At 35.5% G+C, this 21512-nt stretch overlaps 2 protein-coding genes across 2 annotated transcripts; both read right to left on the reverse strand.

The window, feature by feature from the left end:
• Positions 1–24: 24 nt before the first annotated feature.
• Positions 25–5282, reverse strand: ENOC (cytosolic enolase). Its single transcript, XM_007016151.3, has 13 exons — positions 4940–5282; positions 4688–4842; positions 4071–4245; positions 3653–3724; positions 3460–3576; positions 3169–3249; positions 2168–2244; positions 1939–2042; positions 1518–1616; positions 1327–1412; positions 842–928; positions 406–603; positions 25–308 (listed from the first exon to the last, which is right to left on the reverse strand). Exons 1-13 carry the CDS (start codon positions 5042–5044, stop codon positions 237–239), a joined length of 1428 nt encoding a protein of 475 aa, XP_007016213.1. The 5' UTR covers positions 5045–5282; the 3' UTR covers positions 25–236.
• Positions 5283–6139: 857 nt separating this feature from the next.
• Positions 6140–11600, reverse strand: LOC18590562 (neutral ceramidase 1). Its single transcript, XM_007016156.3, has 10 exons — positions 11368–11600; positions 10347–10739; positions 9773–9981; positions 9178–9522; positions 8709–8973; positions 8347–8617; positions 8126–8251; positions 7758–7821; positions 7401–7570; positions 6140–6824 (listed from the first exon to the last, which is right to left on the reverse strand). Exons 2-10 carry the CDS (start codon positions 10691–10693, stop codon positions 6276–6278), a joined length of 2346 nt encoding a protein of 781 aa, XP_007016218.3. The 5' UTR covers positions 10694–10739; positions 11368–11600; the 3' UTR covers positions 6140–6275.
• Positions 11601–21512: the final 9912 nt, after the last annotated feature.

Here is a 21512-nt window from a genome sequence, read left to right on the forward strand (position 1 = left end):
TATTCCAGTGCTATAACTACTAAATGGACTCAACAAGATTCGACATTATCTATATATAATTCCACGTTTACTTGCCTTCAAAAAACATATATTCCACGTTTAGTTAATTGATTTTGCACTTTCCAAAAAAAAAAATTGACAATCAACAAATTGTTTAAATACATTGGCTAAACTATTTCAAAGGCTCAAACGTAAAAGAAAAGAAGAAGATGCCAGTATAAACCCTATAAGGACAATCAACATGACGGTCTCCAGTCTTCGCCAGCATAAACTGCTTGATCTCCGAGCTCTTCTTCGATTCGAAGCAACTGCAAATAGATTTTTTTTCCCCATTAATTTCATTTATGGAGTTGCACAAAAAACATAGAATAGAAGAAGTAGCAGTTTACAAATGGAAAAACAAACCTGGTTGTACTTGGCCACCCGCTCTCCTCTGCAAGGAGCACCTGCTTTGATCTGACCTGCACCAAGGGCAACTGCTAAATCTGCTATGAAAGAATCATCAGTTTCCCCACATCTATGAGATACCACCACTCCCCAGTGGGCTTCCTTTGCTAGCTTTACCACTTCAATAGCTTCTGTCACTGTTCCAATCTGATTTATCTGATCCGGGGAACATAGAATTATTAGATCTTGCATCCAATAACGAATTAAAAACAAAAAGTTTCAACACATACTTTTGGAGTTCTTTATTCCAGCTTCAGATCATATTGATAGTTTTTTGTTACATTTACATAGATAACATAGGGGAAATAAGGTTAACAAGAGGGTAATTTAGCTAATTTGACATCATTATCAGCACAGATAAGTACTTGTGTTTCATCCAATATTCTGCAGGTACCTTGAGAAGAAGACAGTTGCAAGCAGAATCATGCATTGCTCTCTCCATGCGCTTTGGATTTGACATTAACAAGTCATCTCCTACCACCTGCAAAACAATCTCATCTTAAGTTACAGCTGGTCAATATAGAGCATAAACAAGAGATCCGAACAAATTGCTAAAGTACCCAATACATCCATCAATGTACATTCTCATGCAAGTCGGGATCCCATTTATGTTTAGGTGCACCAAAAGGCAACAATTAAATGATTATGTCAAACAAGATTTGATGATAAAAACCCAACCGAATTTGAAGTCAAATAATTTAATCATTTAGAAGGCAACTCAAAAGATAAAAGTATTATTCTAGTTGGTTATCTTCCATCTACCTCCAAAAGGCAGGAGCATTAACTCTACATCCAAGCCTTTTTTTTATGCATGATAAGTAGGATGGAAATGGCATTCAACTGAACTAAACATCAACATTATGTTAACAAAAAACAAACCTGACATAGTCCAAGACTGCAAAAACGCTTGCTGTGTTCCCAATCTTCCTTGTCAAAAGGATCTTCAATAGATGCAATTGGGTACTCTAAGACACCAGAAAAGAAGGATAAGGTATGGAACGGCATTAAACTATTGTTGAAAGAACAAAGAAGAAAAATTAAACAGAAGCTGTACAGAAAAACCAACATACCAGAGCAAAGTTCTTTGTACATCTGAATCATATCCTCCCCTGACTTGAAATTTTGCCCGGATTTATTTGGAGATTTGAATTCTAAATCATACTTTGTACCTATGTGAAGTAGAAAGAAAAGAAACTCTCAGTTGTTATAAGCAAGCCATGTCCAAAATGAGATATGAAAGTGGAAGAAACATGCAATCTGACTAGGGTAAAATATGCTTTCCTTCTGCCCTTTAACTACATGAGACAGCACACCTAAATCATACATTCAGTTTAATATCTTATATCCTCCTATAGAATGTAATGCAACAGTTGAATGATGATGCCAACATCTCTTAATGAACAGAGTGTAGAAGTTTCTCCTGAAACAATGTCCCCTATTTCATGTGCTACCAAATGATAATTGACTAATTTATAGGAAAATATTCATCACCTATGCAAAAATCAGTAGCAGCAACATCCATTCCTATCTTTATTCTGTCATTATACCCCGTTCTGCCGATAGCTTCTTTGACAATATCCAATCCTTCTCTAACACTGCCAACAAAAATAGGAGAAAATCAAACCAAAATTCCACCCAGATCCCTAAGAAAATGTAAGGTAAACTTCATTTCCCCGTATGGTGAAAAACAATGACAGTCAGACTTAATAGTGATACTTGCCTGGAGATGTTAGGAGTGAAACCACCATCTTCACCAACATTACATCCATTTGTACCATATTTTTCTGCAATAACAGCCTGTTTTTCTTATTAACAACAATTTCAATAAATGAATGAGTATATGCATGACATCTTCTATTCAAAACTCCTAGCAATAAAGTATACCACAAAAACATTCTACAGATAATTAGGCTGAATGGTATTTCCATTGTTTATGTCTACCTGCAAATGATCAATTAAAATCATTTCAAGCAACTTAATACAACTAAAACTTAGTTTTTATTTCTTAAAAAAGCACAGGTGTCTGCTTATTTTTGTGTATATAATGAGATCAATTCTCAATCAGGAACTTCAGAAAATTTTAGCGATAAACCAAGCAGCAAGCCAGAAACCTTAACATAGGCGACGTCACAGTCAAAAGCCTAGCTGTTAATAACAACATTATAGGCAGGTCCATATTACTTACCCAAATATATCCATCTTTCTTCTAAGAAACTTACTAAATCTCCTAAAGTTGTATGCGGTACCTCAACAACATAGCAGCATTGCATACCTCAAAAAAGATGAGGCATTCCTTTAATATAACAATTTCAAAGAAACTGGCAGATGGGAATGTTCAAGAAAGAATCATGCAGGTGTTTATTGGAAAATATTTCAAAGAATCAAATCATAAGTAAACAGCATATCAACTCATTACAATACAAGGACAGCCATAAGATCAAATGGTGATCAGCACAAACATAGCTGGCCAGACCTAGAAATGAAGACTAAATCACATAGAATTTTTCATGAAAGTTAATTTTTCATAAGCAATTTACCAAAATAAATTCCCAAACTGTTGTAAGACTCATGACTTCTCATATGGCAAACTTTACTTCCTTTCTAGCAAATGAACCAAACTTTACTTCCTTCCTAGCAGATGAGCCATTTAAGAGGTGTGTAACAAGCAAGTAACTTAAAAGTAAATCCCAAAGACTAAACAATTTGGTTTAACAAAATCACCTTCAAGTGATGATAGGTCTCAGAGCCCATTTGTAAGGCTTCGTCAAATCTGCTGGCTCCTGTTGGGAGAATCGTGATATCCTGATCGCAGCATAAGAAAAATCACGTTATACAGATATAGGGAAGTTTTAGGATAGAAGAATCTAAACCATCATGCAGACAGGTGTGTGACATGTATCAGAAGCAGAGGATGGAGATAAAATCCGGAATCAAAATCATAAAAAATGCTTAGATTCTGAGAGCTCCAAGATGCTTTTGACGAAATTAAACCTAAAGAAGATGATTCTTTACCTGAATGGGCATACTATTCCCAGAATGTTTTCCACCCCTGATAACTGTGAAGGCAGGGACAGGAAGGATTGAGTTGGTTTTACCAGAAAGATCGGCTATGTGTTTGTAAAGTGGAACCTGATTTTAATTTTGGTTAAAAAATTTCTAGCATATAAATGGGAAACTTAAAAAGGAGATTGACAAGAAATCATACCTCCTTTTCAGCAGCCCCAGCTTTGCATGCAGCGATTGACACAGCTAATATAGCATTTGCTCCAAGCTCACTCTGGGATAAATATATTTAGACAAAGGACCATAATGCAAAAAGTTCTGTGAACTATAGTTATAATGTGAACCATCCAACATAAAATTCAACAATCAAGAGATCTAAAAAGTGGTAAGGAAGAGATTAGCATAATAATTTCTTCCTATTCTCTTTATTTTCCCCTCATTTAACAATCCATATTAAGGAAGTTATCCTTCTTCTCTCCACTCCACCTTGTCCAGATGCTGGGCGAGAGGCATCTAAAACAATCTCTAGGTCCTACTATTAAAATGCATTGTTTTTAATAAATATGTAAAGTGAACAACTAACTGCACCTGAATTTTGAGAAAAGAAAAGAAAAATGTACCTTCTTTTCTGTCTTGTCCAAGTCTATCATGGCCTGATCAATTTGAAGCTGAACTGTTGGATCCATACCAACCAATGCCTCAGATATTTTCTCATTGATGTTCTTAACAGCTTTTGTCACAGCATTTCCAAGATATGTTCCCTTGTCCCCATCTCTCAGTTCAACAGCCTCATACCTGCAATAAAATTGTCAAAATTAAATGTTATCATGGTACTCCAGTTCTAGAGCAAAATAAATTTCCGATAATGAGAAATAAGAGTTTAAACATAATAAAAACCTCCCAAATGGGAAATAATAACTAGTAAAATGATCCAATTTAAAACTATGCACTGCCATATGAATCAAAATTAAATTGCTCAGTTCAGGTAATTTCTAAATTCCAATACAAACTGAATAATCTTTCCATTGTTTCCCATTGTTTATTATGTGCAAAACTGAATAATGTCGATTCAAATTTCAACATAAAGTAAAATTTCGATTCATGTATAATAAATGCAAACCTAAAATGTAAAATTCAAAAGTTTCTGATTTCCATTTCATTACCAACGATTTTTTCTCATCAATCAAACAAAGCACAAAAATCAGAAAATGAAAAGAAAAAGAGCAAAGAAGGTTACATTCCAGTGGAGTCGCCACTAGGCACGGAAGCACGGAACATTCCTTTGTTAGTGAACAAATCAACTTCAACAGTAGGAATTCCTCTGCTGTCGAGAATCTGCCGAGCTTTTACCTTCGTTATCACTGAAGGAACCGCTTTTTTCATATGACTAGACTGCAATTTCATTTATAAGAAAAAATAAGTCATCATCAAAACGAAAAGCGAAACAAAATTAAGTTTGATACACAGAGAGAGAGAGAGAGAGTTTTACGATAAACAGGACGGGATCGGGAGTTTTAGCTCGGACAGCGGCATTGACGGCGTCTTCGATTTTGCGAGAGAGCATGTGCTTGTCGAGGTACTCTTGCACCGACATGTTTTTACTCTACTTTCGGCGGCGAAATTGGTGTGAAGTGGTAAAGATCTGAGGAAGATGACTATTTTTTTACTCCAAATCTTCACAGGTTGAGAGCTAAGCTCTAGTTGATTTCTAAACAATCAGGAGCTTAGCTCAATATCTTCTAATTTAATATTTCAAACTTCTAAAAGTTCCTCCCTTTTCAGAGACTCCATTTTTCTCCTCTTCGATTGATTAATTCCAGTTTCCATTTATTTTTTTGGGAGGGGGTGTGTTTCAAACTTGTAGGCATTTGCCCATTAGGTAGGTCGATTGGAACTCAGCCCATCGATTTTATGGTTCAGGCTTTGGGCAAAATCTGGCCCAATAACTTCTTAAGCTAAAAACCTCAATTCAGGTTTGTATTTTACTGGTGTCATAAACTATTACCGTCTTTTTCCAAAGTATCAATTTGACGGGGTGTGCAACCCATATGTTTATGACCTTATCCGATATAAGATTGAAGCATTTTATATATATATATATATATATATTTATATTTATATTTAAAACGTTTAAGTAACATTCTTTTTCATCTAATCTAACGATGCTTTCTTTGTTATTGATCGATCTACTTAATTTCATTGATATAAATTGAGTTTAGATTAAATTTGTTTTGATATTATTTTGTCACGTGATGATTACTCTCTCTCCAAAATATTAAATATGTACAACATCCACAGAATCTCCTACCTACTGAATGTGAGATTTAAACATTTCAATTATGTCACATTGACATCAACCAAAAAGAGAGAACTTCTTTCGCCATATTATTTTCTTTTTTACAGAACGAATGAAAACTATATATTTTTTTTCCTTGCCCATCAATGGTTTATAATGAAAATTACAAATGACGGCCATTATCTGAAGATCTTATATTAAGGTTACCAGAAATAAACTTGCCATAGAAGTCACCCTTGGATCAAGTGAAAAACTGAAGTGGTGTAAAAGCTCAGCAAAAACAGTCTTGAGCTGAAGCTGAACTAAGTCTAAAATCTTATGCCCGAAGAAGTGATATCGTTTTGTTGTTACAGTTCCAATAAGTATCGGACCCTATGATATCAGAGAATGTGATTTGTCGGAATTTTCATTTTTTGCACTGGAAATCAAAAGAGCTACATGAATTCAGCATTATAGGTACATTTTGTGGATTTGTCCCTGTTAAAGTTACAACCTAATGCAACTCATTACAAACAGCTTCTGCTTTTTCTCATGCTACCACGAAAGCACTAGATGATCCAGTGAAATGCCGAATTGATCCCAAAAGTGCTTTCGCAGCCCCAAAATGTCTGATTCTGTATACTCCTGGCAACGCAGATGGTGGGATTGTCCATTCTATTGTTGCTTGGCTTCGGGGACTTAACTTTGAAGGTCTTGACCACTTAAAGCGAAGGCAGAAATCATCGTCGTCGTATCTTGGGACCCATGTATCCTTCCCTTGGAGTATCTCAACTAGGGAGAATGTACCCTCTGTCATGAGGTCGTTCCTCGGGCAAGCAGACCAGAAGACAACAGTCACTGTGTTACCGATCTTGAAGGTTGAATTAGCAGGAACATCGGAGCTGACATCCCCAAAGTTTTTACCAGCAGGAGTAGAGTCCATAACAACAGGAGTGAGTAAGCTTATTTGCTTGTTTAGAAGATCTGGAGGCTGTGGGCCAGGTTCAACAGGTTGACTTTTGATAAGAGCACTTGCAAGCTTCTGGAACTCCTGAATGTAGGCACTGAGTGTGTGTGGACCATACAGTGTGGAGGCACCCTAAGAAAAAAAAAATAAAGAACTTCTAAAAATACTAGACAAATAATAATTATTATATAACAAATTCTAAACTGAAATGAAATAACACCATTCCAAATGTTCACCATTGTTCTTTATGTGCATGTGCATGCATGACCAAAGAGCCATAACAGAATGTGAATTCAAAGCCAATTTGTGTGGCTTGCTTGTGGCAACTGAGCTATAGTAAGTTCAAGTCCTACCACTCTTGATTCAAGCAAGGAAACTGACCACTAGTCTATTATGGTAAGGAACTAACTTGCAGAGACCAAAGAGAAAGCACTTAATAAACACTATCACGATAAAATGCCAATTTTATGTGTGGCTCAAGCCATATCAGTGGCAATCAAGCCATAGTAAGTTCAAGGTCTAAAGCTCTCAAGCAATGAAACCAGCCAGCAATCTATTCTGGTTAATCAACAAACTTACTGAGAGTGAGAAAAGCCCAGGTAAAAAATACTGCGAAACTAATCTTTATCACTTAGGTCAATTTTTATAGCAAATAATTAGCGATATTTGGGTAATTATCCCCACAAGTAGTGTATATTTGGCACTGACCTCGTATCTCTGCACCTCATACTCCTCAAAGGTTGTAACATACTGTGAATATGTATTAGTCAACCCAGCTATAACAACATGAATGTTACTACCAAATTCTCCATTTCCAATGCTAGTAAGCACTGTCTTTACAGCATCACGAAGACGCCTCCCAGACATTGTTGTAAATTCTGCTTGAAACAAAAACTGTGAGAATCCATTCTTCTTGTCACACTGAGTGAAAAAACACACGTGGTGCCTCAGAACGAAACCTCAACACATGGTAGTGCAAGACGTGATGATTAAGAAATGAAAGATGGAGCCATAGGCAGTGACATTAAATTCAAACAGAAGATAAAAAGGGGGAAAAGCTATTACCTCCAGGTACACTGAGAATGACTAGCTGCCCTACCCGAAAGATCTGGATTGGAAGTATTGAAGGCTGCCAAGATCATGAATAAGCAAATGTTTCATCAGTGAACTTATGTTGTAATGGAAAAAAAATCTGCAAGAATTTTTTTCTTTTTGAGAATATTAAGACTACTTAGACGTAACAGAAGATAATCTGTCATCAAAGGAGTCCATAGGTCAAATGATTGAAATCCTTTATCAGGCATCTAAGGTAAAACTCATGCTATGGCATGACTCTTTCCTATCCACCCTGACATGCTGGAAGGGTCCTTGAGTCTCACTTTATGAAGATTCAGTAGGGCTTGTATGCCTCCTAAGATATACTTGCAACTTACCGCCCAATCATATGGTTGCTTCATTTCACCAGTATCTAGCAAGATGGGCTTTGGATGCTGACAATCAACTTGTTTCTTATCTGGAGTTTTAAGTAAGTTGCGCACAAGCCTCCAGAATGGATTACCCTGATATAACATCACAACAACATTAATCACACAAAAAACGCAAGCATAGGGCACAAAAAATATTGGCACATATAATGAGTGAAATGTTAGATCACCTTGTCATCTCCTTGCTTAAAATCAAATGCCCCAGGCCCATCAGTTGTTCCTGCAGCAAATGCAAATCCCATTGCAGCAGGACATGTTTTAACTACCTCAGAACCTCCTCCCTGTTTAGGAACTGTTACCTCAAGCTGGGAAAAGTCTAGGTAAGTGTGGCGGTAGTCAACCTTTCCTTTTAACTGCTCAGATGCTTTGTTGAACAGATCCACAGCTTTTCTGAATTGCCTCTCCCCAATAATACGTGTACTTTCAAATTCATCAGGATAGCTGCCAAGTGGAGCACAAAATGCATTTTATTCTTCTGACACTATGTATGTACTGCATAAGAAAAAGTGCATAGCAGGAAGAGGAATAGTACCCTGGTCCTCGGCCATAGCACAGTTCATTCTTTCCACCACAGGTGCTATGATTGAAGTCACAAGGAAGGCCAGTGTCTAAGCAAAATGCTCCGAGTACATTGGGACTAACATCACCGCAATTTGTTTGGCAGAATGCAGAGACAAATCCAGGCTTATCAGCCTGTCTAAGAGCACCCCTGACACGTCTAGCAACACTCAGAGTCCTGGTTGCAGGCCTACCAGGAGAAGACTGGAATGATGCAGCAAGCTCCAGCAACTCATGGTCTACACCAAAAAGATAGTATTAAAAGAAATATTGCATGGATCCAGCACATCAAGGAGTTGGAGCTACATAATATGGATCTGATGACTAATTTCTGTTACAGACTAATAAGAATATCTAGTAAATGATGCCATTTTTGTAATTGCTCTTTGTACATATTTTTCAAATTAATGCACAGAGATTAAAGTTGAAAGCTAAGAACTTACGATTATTATGAAGGTTTGGGATAATGTTTGAGACTCTTCGAGGTATTCCATCAGTCTCCAAATCATTAATATATGAACTTTTAATACCATTCTGCTCAAACCAGTCTTCTGTAAATCGTGCTGCTGCACCTTTGTTATCTCCACTGATCAGTGAGTTTGTACGACTCATTGATGTTCCATGAGTTGCAAACCAGTTGAAGGTACCCACTGGACCCCACTGGTTGTCTACAAACTTCAAAAGGGTCATTTCTTTATCAACATCATACTTATATTTGCTGCGCTCTGATGCAGGGTTATTGAGATAGGCACTAGGACTACGGTTTACACCAGCATCTAATAGTTCTCCTGTTAAAAACCCAGCATCTTTGAGCAAAAATATACACCTCCAATATTACAAAACAGAGTATACATGGCAAGATAATATCAAATAAGTAACAAATCAAGTATGTGAATAATTTCAAAAAACCTTTAGATTTGAGAGCAGAGATCACCAGAATTAAGGAAGATTCCCCTAAATATTATTTCTGCTCAAAAAGAGATGATAACATCTAAAAATAGGAAAAGAATATAGCAACTGCATGTTTCCTGCTCTTACCCTTATTAACAAAAATTGATCCAGGTCGGAGATTTTCATGAGCTTGTATAATACTTTTCTCAATGCCATCTACCAGGACATCAAATGACTGACGAACAAATCCAAGAGATGTCACGAGATACACCACATATTGGAGATAACCCCCAGGACCCGCGTGGGTATGAATACCACTAATAGCAACATTCTGTTCAGTATATAAGTCCCCATATCTGCAAGAATAAGAAGCAGATATATACAGGTAGACAAGTCAAAAGTTAAAATACTATGCGAATCAAACTAAAACGCATATTAACAAGTATCCAATTGCATCTATTTCAAAGGATTTTGTGTCTTTGGTTCAGTCTTACTCTATGTTGAATTTAAATTTTTTATTAAAAGGAAAAAGGTCAGACAAGAATACTAACTATAATTTCAAAAGATCATGCTAAATGAGTTTTGCACCTGAATAAGTTCTGCTATTCTTATGCATGTGATTTACTTCAAAGAGACTTTCAATAAACTTCAGTGGGATATAACTTTATATGCTAAAAACAAAAGGCAGTTCTTCAGGCATAAATGCTGTGATAATAAGTACCTTGCTTTCAATCTCTCAAGCACTTTAATTGTCACTAATTGCGAAGCCATGCAAGCATCAAGATTAACAAATACTACTCGTTTCCCCTGCGGCTCTGCCACAATAAACGAGCGAGCTCGCAGCCTGAAGTGAATCCCCGAAGCAATTTGTTCTGTGTTAGCATATCCCATCATATTAACGTCAGCAGCAGGTCCAGTAATGTCATAGCTTCCAAGCCCAATCAAATAGTTGGAATCTGAGAGTACTGTTTTACTATATTGCAGCACAAGTACTAGAGATATCCATAACCAAATAGTTCTCAAAGGACTTTGAAAATAACAGCAAAAAGAAGCAAGTACTTCCATCATGAACCCAAGTACACCAATCAGCACTTAGTACATTCTTCTTATTTTCCTTCATCAAAAACAAATAACATGTCAAAACATTTTTTATGGAAAAACAAGGATTATTGGAGGTTAGTATAACCACATGCATAAAACCACCAAAGGTCCACTAATCAAACTTAAGACACCAGAAATGAATAACGATATAACAATAATTTGTGTGATCCGAAAACTGCTTTTAATCCATGATTATGTTCCCCCTTTTCCGTATTCCATATAATTCTAAATACAAAAGCTTGTCATTACATCAAAAACTAACATCAAACCTAAAACTGAAGCAAAGCAGAAAAGCAAAAAGAATAACCATCTTGACATATCCAACGAGAGTGAAAACTTGTTGATCATTGACGCCATCATTTCAACCAACGAATCAAAACCCCAAATAACTAAATTATCTAATTCAGCTTAACAATAATAATCCATTTTTGAACTTAGCAGGTCTAATAAGCAACAGTCGATTAAAAGTAAGCCAACGATCAAGAACACCTTCCATAAACCACATTAAAACAACATTCGACGGAAACCCACTATAAAACTGGAACTCATAATCACTTTTTAGTACAAGATTCAAGAATTTCTACATGATTAAACAATATCCAAAATTTTTGAAAAAAAAAAAAAGAGAGGAAAAACTATACCTTCCCGATGAAAGTAGAGATTTCTCTCAGCTTCTTCTCATATTTTGTAAGTAAAGATAGGGAGAGGGCGGTGATGGGAGGGTACGATTCTTAAAGGAGTCAAACTAAGGAAACTTAAAACTGTATGCTTTGAAGGGAAGACAACAGAGTGATGATGCTGTTTTTTGTTACAGCCTTGCGATTTGTCAAGTTTGGTTTTTGGAATTTAGCTGCGGGGAACTGTTCGCGGGGTGCACAGAATGTCTATGCTGCCACGTGTAAAATTTGTTATTAATCTTTCGAATTTAGAATTCTCCTTTCTTGATCTGTGCACTTGGATTTCGGATCCTTTTCCACTGCTTCAGGGGATCAAGATCTTGTTTATTTAACAAGCTCATTGCCTTTTTTCGTTGATGTAATAATTACTTTTCTTATTCTTAATACTACACATATTGGGAATTTTGAGCTAAATTTAGGAAAATAGCCCAGAAAATATTCATTTCCTTTTGAAAATGAACATTAAACAAATTTTCGAAGTTCGATTTTTGCTTCTTTTCGAGGAATTTATAATAATATATACTAATTTAATTTGTTAAGGGAATTACAATCACACTATTTCATTACCATAACATAATAATAATAATTAAAAAAAATTTTTCCTCCGTCTGATTTTGTTTGTACCTTATTAATTTTTGTAAGTAAAATAAACTCAATTTTAATAAATTTTAAAATAAAATTTATAAATTTTGAATTTCAAAATTTTCAAAACATATTTTTTAAGATCTTAATTTTATATAATGTTTTAAAAGTAAAAAAGAAAAAAAAAGTGTGCAATGGGTAGTTAAATATAGTTATTATCAAGTTAAATAAGTCTTTTAATATAATTGAATCTATTTTTAATTCAGCCACAACAATAACGTATGACATTAATTTCTAGACAAAAAGTGAGTCATTGGCATTGCTCATTTGAGTCATGTGTTCATCATGAATGATACATTATGCAGGTAATAAAACCCAACCAGCACCATTTCTCCATTAAGGAACAATGTTTTCGTCTTGGAGAAACACATGGTACCATTTTTGGTCATGTATTTGGCACAAATATGGGAAGAATTACAATGTAATTTAACTTACAACTACACCCCTTTTGAAGAAAAATATATAACTTATGAATTACCTTTCTTAAGTTTGATCCTACCCAAGATGGTACATGAACGATATAGAGTGATTCGTCTCTTTATAGTTTCACACGTACACAAGCAATAGCACACAGATTTCAGTTTTGAGGAAATCCCTTTGCTTAACTGGAAAGTTGCTGCATTACTTAACCCACAGCATTGGGTCCAAAGCCCCCACCTCCAAAACCAAAACATGTTCTCAATCAAGCCATGAAAAAAACGTGAACTTCACTAATTAAATGCCTTAGAGAGATTGTGTTTCTAGCCGAAGTAACAAGCAGAGACGCCTGCTGGCGGGTCTGTTTCACACGTCCAACGTCAAAGATGAAAGGAGAAGCAATGAGAAAACGTCAGGAGGAAACATTTGCTGAATCTTGCAAATTTCAACCAAACAGAAAAGATTGAAAACGTCCATTTCACAAGTTGTGCCTCAAATCCTGGCACTTGTTTGTGACATGACAATGATTGGCAGGAAAAACAATTCAAATGTTCCCATAGGGTTAATCATCAAAGTTATTTTCTGATAATCGTTGCATTTGACTTCTGATAAAAGAGACACACAAAATTGATCTGATCTAGCAGAGCATTAGCCTGGATGCCCTGGAACAATTCAAATGTTCCCATAGGGTTAATCATCAACGGGTTGCTGTCATCCCTGGCTTTAAGGCAACGTCGGATTGAAAAAGGGGTTTACATTAATAATGTGTCTTATAGCCAGTTGAATAACACTTTTTCTTCCTCAAAACTGATGATACAGATGGTTACCTAATGCATGCAAAGCTTTCTCTGCATCCTTCTGGACCATCGCTCGGACTCTGTAAGTAAAATCGCACCGAGGACATCGGGGCCTGCGGAGGTGAGTTTTATTTAAATTCTGGCCCCAGTTTAGACAGGCTTCAGGTATATGTATTCACAGCTGCTCTGGCCTCTGAGCATAATTCTCAAAAGCAGGAAAGTTTTCGCCAATGCCTGTAGCATCATTTTTGTTTTTGTTATAATTTCTATTCAAATCTCTTTGCATCATTATCGTCTGAATTAACTGCAAGTGACTCTATACATATAATTGTTGAAATCAAGAGAACAGGTGCAGAGAGAGCAAAACGATGGTGAAGAAGAAGTTCTTTCATTCTTCGTTAAAGGAAGAAAATATCACCAATAAACTATTTATAATAGTCTGTTTCAAGTAACTGACTAATGACTAGACTAACTACATAATTACTTTACAGTGGAATGGTAAAATAGTAAAAAAAATATTTACATTAAATAGTCACATGACTTGCACATGGCTCTTGTTACTAAGCCTTTGCTATACTCTGGCATTTGGCATTCGATCCTCTAACTTTTTAAGGCTTTAGTCTTCTAACTTCTAACTCCAGTTAAGCAAATTCTCCAAGTAAGTCTAATACTCCCCCTCAAGATGAACTGTGTATATCATACACATTCATCTTGCTAAGTAATCTGTAGAAATCCTTAGGCTGTAAAGCCTTTGTGAATATATCTGCAACTTGATCTGCTGTTGAGATATATACTGGTTCTATTAAACCTGCAATTATATTTCTCTAATGAAGTGACAATCGAGCTCAATGTGTTTTGTACATTCATGAAACACAGGATTCTTGCTAATGTAAATGGCAGATTGACTGTCACAGTACAGTTTAATAGCATTTGTCTGACAAATTCCAAACTCTGCCAACAAGGATTTCAACCATATTATCTCACAAGATGTTGTTGCCATGGAACGATATTCAGCCTTAGCTGAACTTCTAGCAACTACAGATTGCTTTTTAGCCTTCCAACTAACCATTGAGTTTTCAAGAAATAAAACATATCCAGTGACAGATTTTCTAGTATTTGGACAACTTGCCCAATCACTATCAGAATAAGCTTGAATTTGCAAGTTTGACTGTGAATGCAGTAGAAGTCCTTGTCCTGGTGCCCCTTTCAAGTATCTTAAAACTCTGAATACTGCAGCTAAATGATCATTTGAAGGTTTGTCCATAAATTGAGATAACACTTGAACAGCATAACAAACATCTGGCCTTGTAAATGTCAAATACAATAACTTTCCAACCAATTGTCTGTAAATAGTAGGATCTTTCAATCGGTAATCTTCAATGGATTTCTGCAACTTGTAATTATAATCCATAGGGGTTGACACTGGTTTAGCACCTAGTAGACTATATTCTTCAAGCATATCCAAAACATACTTGCATTGACAAACAGATATTCTTTCAGGAGATCTAGCAATTTCCAACCCCAAGAAATACTTAACTATACCTAAATCTTTTAACTTGAATTGTGTACTTAAGTACTCTTTAATGTTGTCAACTAACTGATCAGATGTACTACCAATCACAATATCGTCTACATACACCAACAATGCAGCAAAATTTCCATCTCCAGTAGACATAGTAAATAAAGAATAGTCTAACAAAGATTGCTTAAAACCATACCTGATGAGAGAAGTTGTAAACTTTGCATTCCATTGCCTAGAAGCTTATTTGAGCCCATATAAAGACTTGTGAAGCTTGCAAGCAAGTTTTGTATCAGATGAATACTCCCCCTGAACTATATAACCTGATGGAATCTCCATATAAACTTCCTCCTCAAGGTCACCATGAAGAAAAGCATTATTTATGTCAAGCTGCCTTAAACACCACCCTTGTGCTGCTGTAATAGCTAGAAAAACTCTAACTGTAGTTTGTTTAGCAACAGGGCTAAACGTTTCTTGGTAATCAAAACCTTCAACTTGGCTGTAACCTTTTGCTACTAAACATGCCTTATATCTTTCCACACTACCATCAGCTTTCATCTTCACCTTGTATACCCATTTATAGCCTATAGTGTGACAATGTGAAGGCAAGGGTACTACAGACCATGTTTTGTTGTCTTCTAAGACTTGCAATTCAAGTGTCATTGCATCTTTCCAATGAGAATGTTGAATAGCTTGATGATAGGAAGTAGGTTCATGAATTTGAGATAAGGCCAAGGTAAAGGACTCATGAGTTGAAGACAGTTTATAAGCAGACAAGTAATCTGTTATAGGATATGAGGTTACATTGTTCAAGCTTGAAGGAATATCAATATGGTAGGCTTCCAAATATTTAGGAACATGTCTGGCTCGATAACTTCTCCTAGGTAAAGAATTGACATCAGGTTGAACAGACACAGAACTAGGTGTAACATGGTTATTGAAATTTGGAACATGATCAGTAGAGTCAATAGGAAAATTTTGAGTGGAATCAATGGAATTTGATGACAAATGATTTTCTAAATAAATGTCATGCTCACCTGATTGACAACTAACAAGTGGAGGGTCATAATTAGGCAAAACATTAGAACTAACTTGGAAATGATCAAATATAGAAGCAAGTGCACCAGGTGTTTGATAAAATGTAGGAACATCACTGCTATAACCTTTGGACAAAGAAAAAGGAAAAACATTTTCATGAAAAACAACTTTCCTGGACACTAACACTTTATGAGCATCAATATCATAAACTTTGTACCCTTTAACACCATTTGGATATCTCAAAAACACACATTTACTAGCTCTTTTATCAAATTTCTTTCTGTGTTGAGATAAAGTGGATGCAAAACACAAGTAGCCAAAAACTCTAAAATGATCATAGGTAGGTAAAGCATGATACAATAACTCAAATGGTGTTTTATTGGAGAGAAGTCTAGTAGGTATTCGATTAATAAAATGAACTGCTTTCATAACAAAATCACCCCAAAATGACATAGGTAGATGTGACTGATGCAATAAGGACCTAGCTACTGTCAAAATGTGTTGATGTTTTCTTTCCACCAAACCATTTTGTTCAGGATTTTCATTACAAGACAAATGATGAATAATACATGTTTTGCATAGAAATCAGGTAGTTTAAACTCTAATCCATTATCTGATCTTATAATTTTGATTGATGTTTGAAACTGATTTTTAACAAAATTTTGAAAAGCAGGAATGATGCTTGATACATCATATTTATATTTCATCAAGAAAACCCAAGTGAAACGAGTAAAATCATCAACTACAGTGAGAAAATATCGTTGACCAGACAATGTAGGTATTTCATAAGGTCCCCATATGTCAACATGTATAAGATCAAAAACATTCTTTGAACTTTGAATATGAACAGGAAATGAAAGTTTTTTTCTGTTTAGCAAGGGGACATATTTCACAAAGCAAATCATTTGAACAGTGAATATCTGGAACTTGTTTATTTAACACACGTATCATTTCTATAGGAGGATGTTCTAATCTAAAATGCCATAGGTCAAAAGATCTTGGAGCTGAAACACAAGGCTTGTTTGAAAAAGAGTTACAAGAAGTAAAAGAAGATACAATTGAAAAATCAACAAGTTTTTTCAGACTGAACTTTGATAAATCCTTTTCATCCTTGCTATCTTGCATGAGATAAAGGCCTGAGTAAACTCTAGCTACACCAGTCATTGTCCATGAGGCAAGGTCTTGAATAATGTAAACTTTATCAGTGAAAAATACAGAATTTGATGTAGAATCAGTGAGCTGAGAAACTGATATCAAGTTAAATTTGAAACTGGGAACATACAACACATTTGACAAGGTAAGCAAAGAAGTTATTTTAACTATGCCAATGTGAGAAACAATGGCTCTAGTATTGTTTGCGAGCTGAACATATCTATTAACAACAAGCTTGATAGAAATGAATTTATCTAAAGTACAACACATATGATCTGTTGCCCCTATATCTATGATCCAAGAACTTTGTTTAATCATGAAAGGATTCACATTTTTATATCTAGTAGGAAGGTTATTTGCAATATTAAAACATGAAATTCCAGATATGATACCTGCAAAAGATGAATTGATCAAAGAATGTTTTGCTTGGTGGTTGCTTGAAGAAGGAATTGATGAAGGACTTTTATCATTATTGACATTCATACCACTCCCATTGAGAAGATCCACCAGCTTATGAATTTGTTGTTTTATCATAAACAACTGTGAGTCAAAATCAAGAACTTCAGTGCCATCTTCATGATTTTGCTGCAAGTATTCTGCATCAACATTATTACCAGCAGAAACTTGATTCACAATAGATTTTCCTTTCTTGAATCCACCTCCTTTTCCTTTTGTAAATTTAAAATCATCTGGAAAACCTATCAATCTAAAACACCTTTCCTTGACATGGCCTTTTTTGTTACAGTGAGAACAAATGACATCCCTTTTTAATTTCCTTTTTCCTTCAAACATAGTGGCCATGGCTGTTGAAGATTCTAGAACTGACTGCCCTTGTATTAGTAAATTCCTTTGAGTTTCCTCCCTTAACACCAAGCTATAGACCTTATCCAAGGAAGGTATTGGATCCATTAAAATGATTTGAGACCTGATCCCAGAAAATGAATCATTTAAACCATTCAAAAACCTGAATGTCATGTCTTTCTGGTACTGTTCAGTGTATTTCTTAAAACAATTTGGGTTGCACTTACCACATTCGCAACGTGGTAATGGTCTAAAATTCCTCATTTCTTCCCAAACACCCTTCAACTCAATGAAGTAAATATCCACAGACCTACTTCCTTGTGTTATATTGCCTAAAGTGTACAGTAAGTTGCACACCCTAGTATCGTCTGGCTGTGCAAAGTTCTGTTTCAGTGTATTCCAAATTTCCATCGCATTATCCATATAGAAAATTGTTGAGGCTATAGGTGCTGTTACAGAGTCTAACAACCAAGCCACAATCAAGTCATTACACCTATTCCATGACTCAAACAGAGGATCCACAGGTTCTGGTTTAAGGATATTTCCATTAACAAATCCAACTTTATTCCTAACAGAGAAAGCAAGTAGGAATGATCTACACCATGACACATAATTATTTGTTGTCAGCTTAGGGTTTATCACTAGTAATCCAGGATGATCACTATGATGTAGATAAAACGGTGATTAAGGGTTCTCGGTTGGTGAAACACTAGTCTTCGAGCCTAATTGATTTGCCATTTGCAAATCTTCAGATGAAGAAGAGAAATTTGTTCTAGTGTTTGTCATTTGTACCAAAATCTCAAGAAACAAGAAATTCCCAAAAAAAAAAATCAAGAACTAAAACAACAAATTTGTACTGATTCAAAAAGCAAGAAGAAGAAAATACTTGCCTAAATCAAGAAAAACATTCATAGCAAGATTACCCGCTTTGATATCATGTTGAAATCAAGAGAACAAGTGCAGAGAGAGCAAAACGATGGTGAAGAAGAAGTTCTTTCATTCTTCGTTAAAGGAAGAAAATATCACCAGTAAACTATTTATAATAGCCTGTTTCAAGTAACTGACTAATGACTAGGCTAACTACATAATTACTTTACAGTTGAATGGTAAAATAGTAAAAAAAATATTTACATTAAATAGTCACATGACTTGCACATGGCTCTTGTTACTAAGCCTTGGATATACTCTGGCATTTGGCATTCGATCCTCTGACTTCTTAAAGCTTTGGTCTTCTAACTTCTAACTCCAGTTAAGCAAATTCTCCAAGTAAGTCTAATAATAATTAACTGATGCCTTAATGTTTTCGAGGGGAAAAAGATTATTGGAAAATAATATGCAAGAACAGGATGAAAACAGAAGAGAAAACTTATCAGTCAGGAGTCAGGACCCCAACATATTTGTACGCGTCAAATCATAAGTTAGTAGGTTTCTATTTGTTTTCACTTAATTCTGTTAACTAAACATTGTAAGAGTACTTCTTTTTGTAAGAAGAATAATAAATCAAATCAATTCAGATAAACTGTAACAAGTATCTTCTCCTTTCCCTCTCCTCACTCTCAGTTCCCTCCCTTCCCCTCCCGGATAAGGTCTGCTGGCAGTCGCTACGATTTGAGCTTGTAGTAAAAGAGGACAAAATACTCACAAAGTCAAATCTCCCTGTCGTGATACCACCGCCTTGTGGTGATTGCCGCGGTAGTTTATTTTTTCACATTCATTCTCAGATGAGGACATGCCAGCTTTCCACCAGCTCACTATCTTAATGATGTTTGACCCTTCTGGATAATTGTATAGAAAGGCTTTACTTTAATGCAAGGTCTGGCTAAAAATAGCGTAATACTAAAAAACATGAAATGCTGGGTGGGAGAGAGAGAGAGAGAGAGAGAGTAAAGAAAGAAAAAAAAATATGGGATCTAGAAAGTAATAATTTAGGCCAAAAAATGCAAAAAATTATACCATAAGTTGGATATATCGAGATTACTTTGAAATAAGATACAGAATGCAGATATGAGCAGGGACAAAATCCAATAGATGATTGCCATGCCTGTTCACATCACATGCTCTCCCATTAAGGGATGAAATCATAAATTAACTCCTAAAAAAGAAAGTTTACTTCTGATTAGCTGATCTCCTACGTACAATCATAAAGCCTAACTTGGCAAAGGACTGAGAATTTACAACTTCAAAATGCAGTTCTTTCAAGTTTAATATTCAGTGGTTCTGATTTCAGTACCCTGTTAGCAAGGAGTAGAAACAAAGCAAAGTAATCGTTGGAGATGGATCCAATGTGGTGGGCACTGAGCAGCGTCGGTAACAAGCATGAACCATTCTCAGATTACTAAAGATAGCGGTGAATCAGTTTGGAAAATTGAACATATCCTACTACTTAAATGAACATATTTGATATATCAGTAAATAATCTGTTTGACACAACTTGCCCAAATTACACAAGAACCACAGGAAGTGGGGCTTTCGTCTGCAGCCAGTTCGATAGTGGCCAGCTGGAAAGGTCATTAAGTTCTCAGAACAAAACGGTGAAGGAGCAATTTTGCCATGCAGTCTGTACGTACTGCAATAGGGTCTGGTTGACTGGTTGTAAAATATGCAGAGATGCAGCCCCAGCAATAAAGATTACCTAAGGCTCCGGTCACCCCTTCCACCAAAACTGTACTGAAAAATAAATGCCTACGAGAGGTCTCTGCTCAGATTTAAATTTAATACGTTATAGAAATCATATCACCATAAAGAAAATATGGGAGAGAAGAATTGTGGGTGAAATAGCTGCTTCTCTCCTTCAATTCATCATCAGCTTGAGAGTTGAGAACGTGGAAAGCTGTTGAATATCACGAAAAACAAAGCATCTTATTCAATAACTAGTCGACCCAATCATTTAAAAGGTCCTTTGGGAGAGTTATGTTGCCGCATGCTCCATGGTTTTTCTTTTTCCTTCATAACTTCAACGACATAAGAATGCAGGCCGATATGTAGCCAATAAAATCATCAGCACCACGATTAACATGCAATGATTCAGGAAACAACACTAATAATCCTTACATGCCGTAGAATAAGATAACTGTATATGTTTTACATCGATCTTCAAGATTTAAAACAAATTTCAACGTGGTTGATTATTGTGATCACGTCGGGCATCAGGAGAGAAAAAGGGAAAAAAAAAAATGGTCCGCAGGCTGATTCACTCGCTAAGGAACGTGGTAACCTGTATGTCCTAATTAGTGAAACCAAATGATTTTAAATAGAAATTTTCAATTAATTCGTAGTATTTTGTTTTACATAAAACCAAATCGAAACCCAATTGAATACTTTTTTTGAATCAAATCCACCTGAATTAAGTTCTATTTATATGAATATTTTTTATCTTAAAAATTTTAAAATATTAATTTTTGTTTATTTAAACAAATTTAGAAATTAAACAAATATATTTTTTGTAAAAAACTAAAAAGTAAATAAAATATAATTAAAAAGTACGATTCCAATTGGATAATGTATTTCTCAATTTATGAATCGAAAATCGAATTCAATATATATATATATTCAAATCAAACCGAATCAAATACAACAAAAAATCAATTTGCACCGAGTCGAACATTATGACTGATGATATCAGTTTTCGATTTTCTCCATTTTTTTACTCATACCTTACGACCCCCTGGAATGGTCGCTGGTGGTAGCTTGCAATCAGCCTCTTAATCATGCCGTCAATCAAGGTAAAATAAAAAGGAATCCGA

The sequence above is a fragment of the Theobroma cacao genome, chromosome 9, assembly GCF_053813885.1.
Source record: "Theobroma cacao isolate CCN51 chromosome 9, ASM5381388v1, whole genome shotgun sequence".
NCBI lineage: Eukaryota > Viridiplantae > Streptophyta > Magnoliopsida > Malvales > Malvaceae > Theobroma > Theobroma cacao.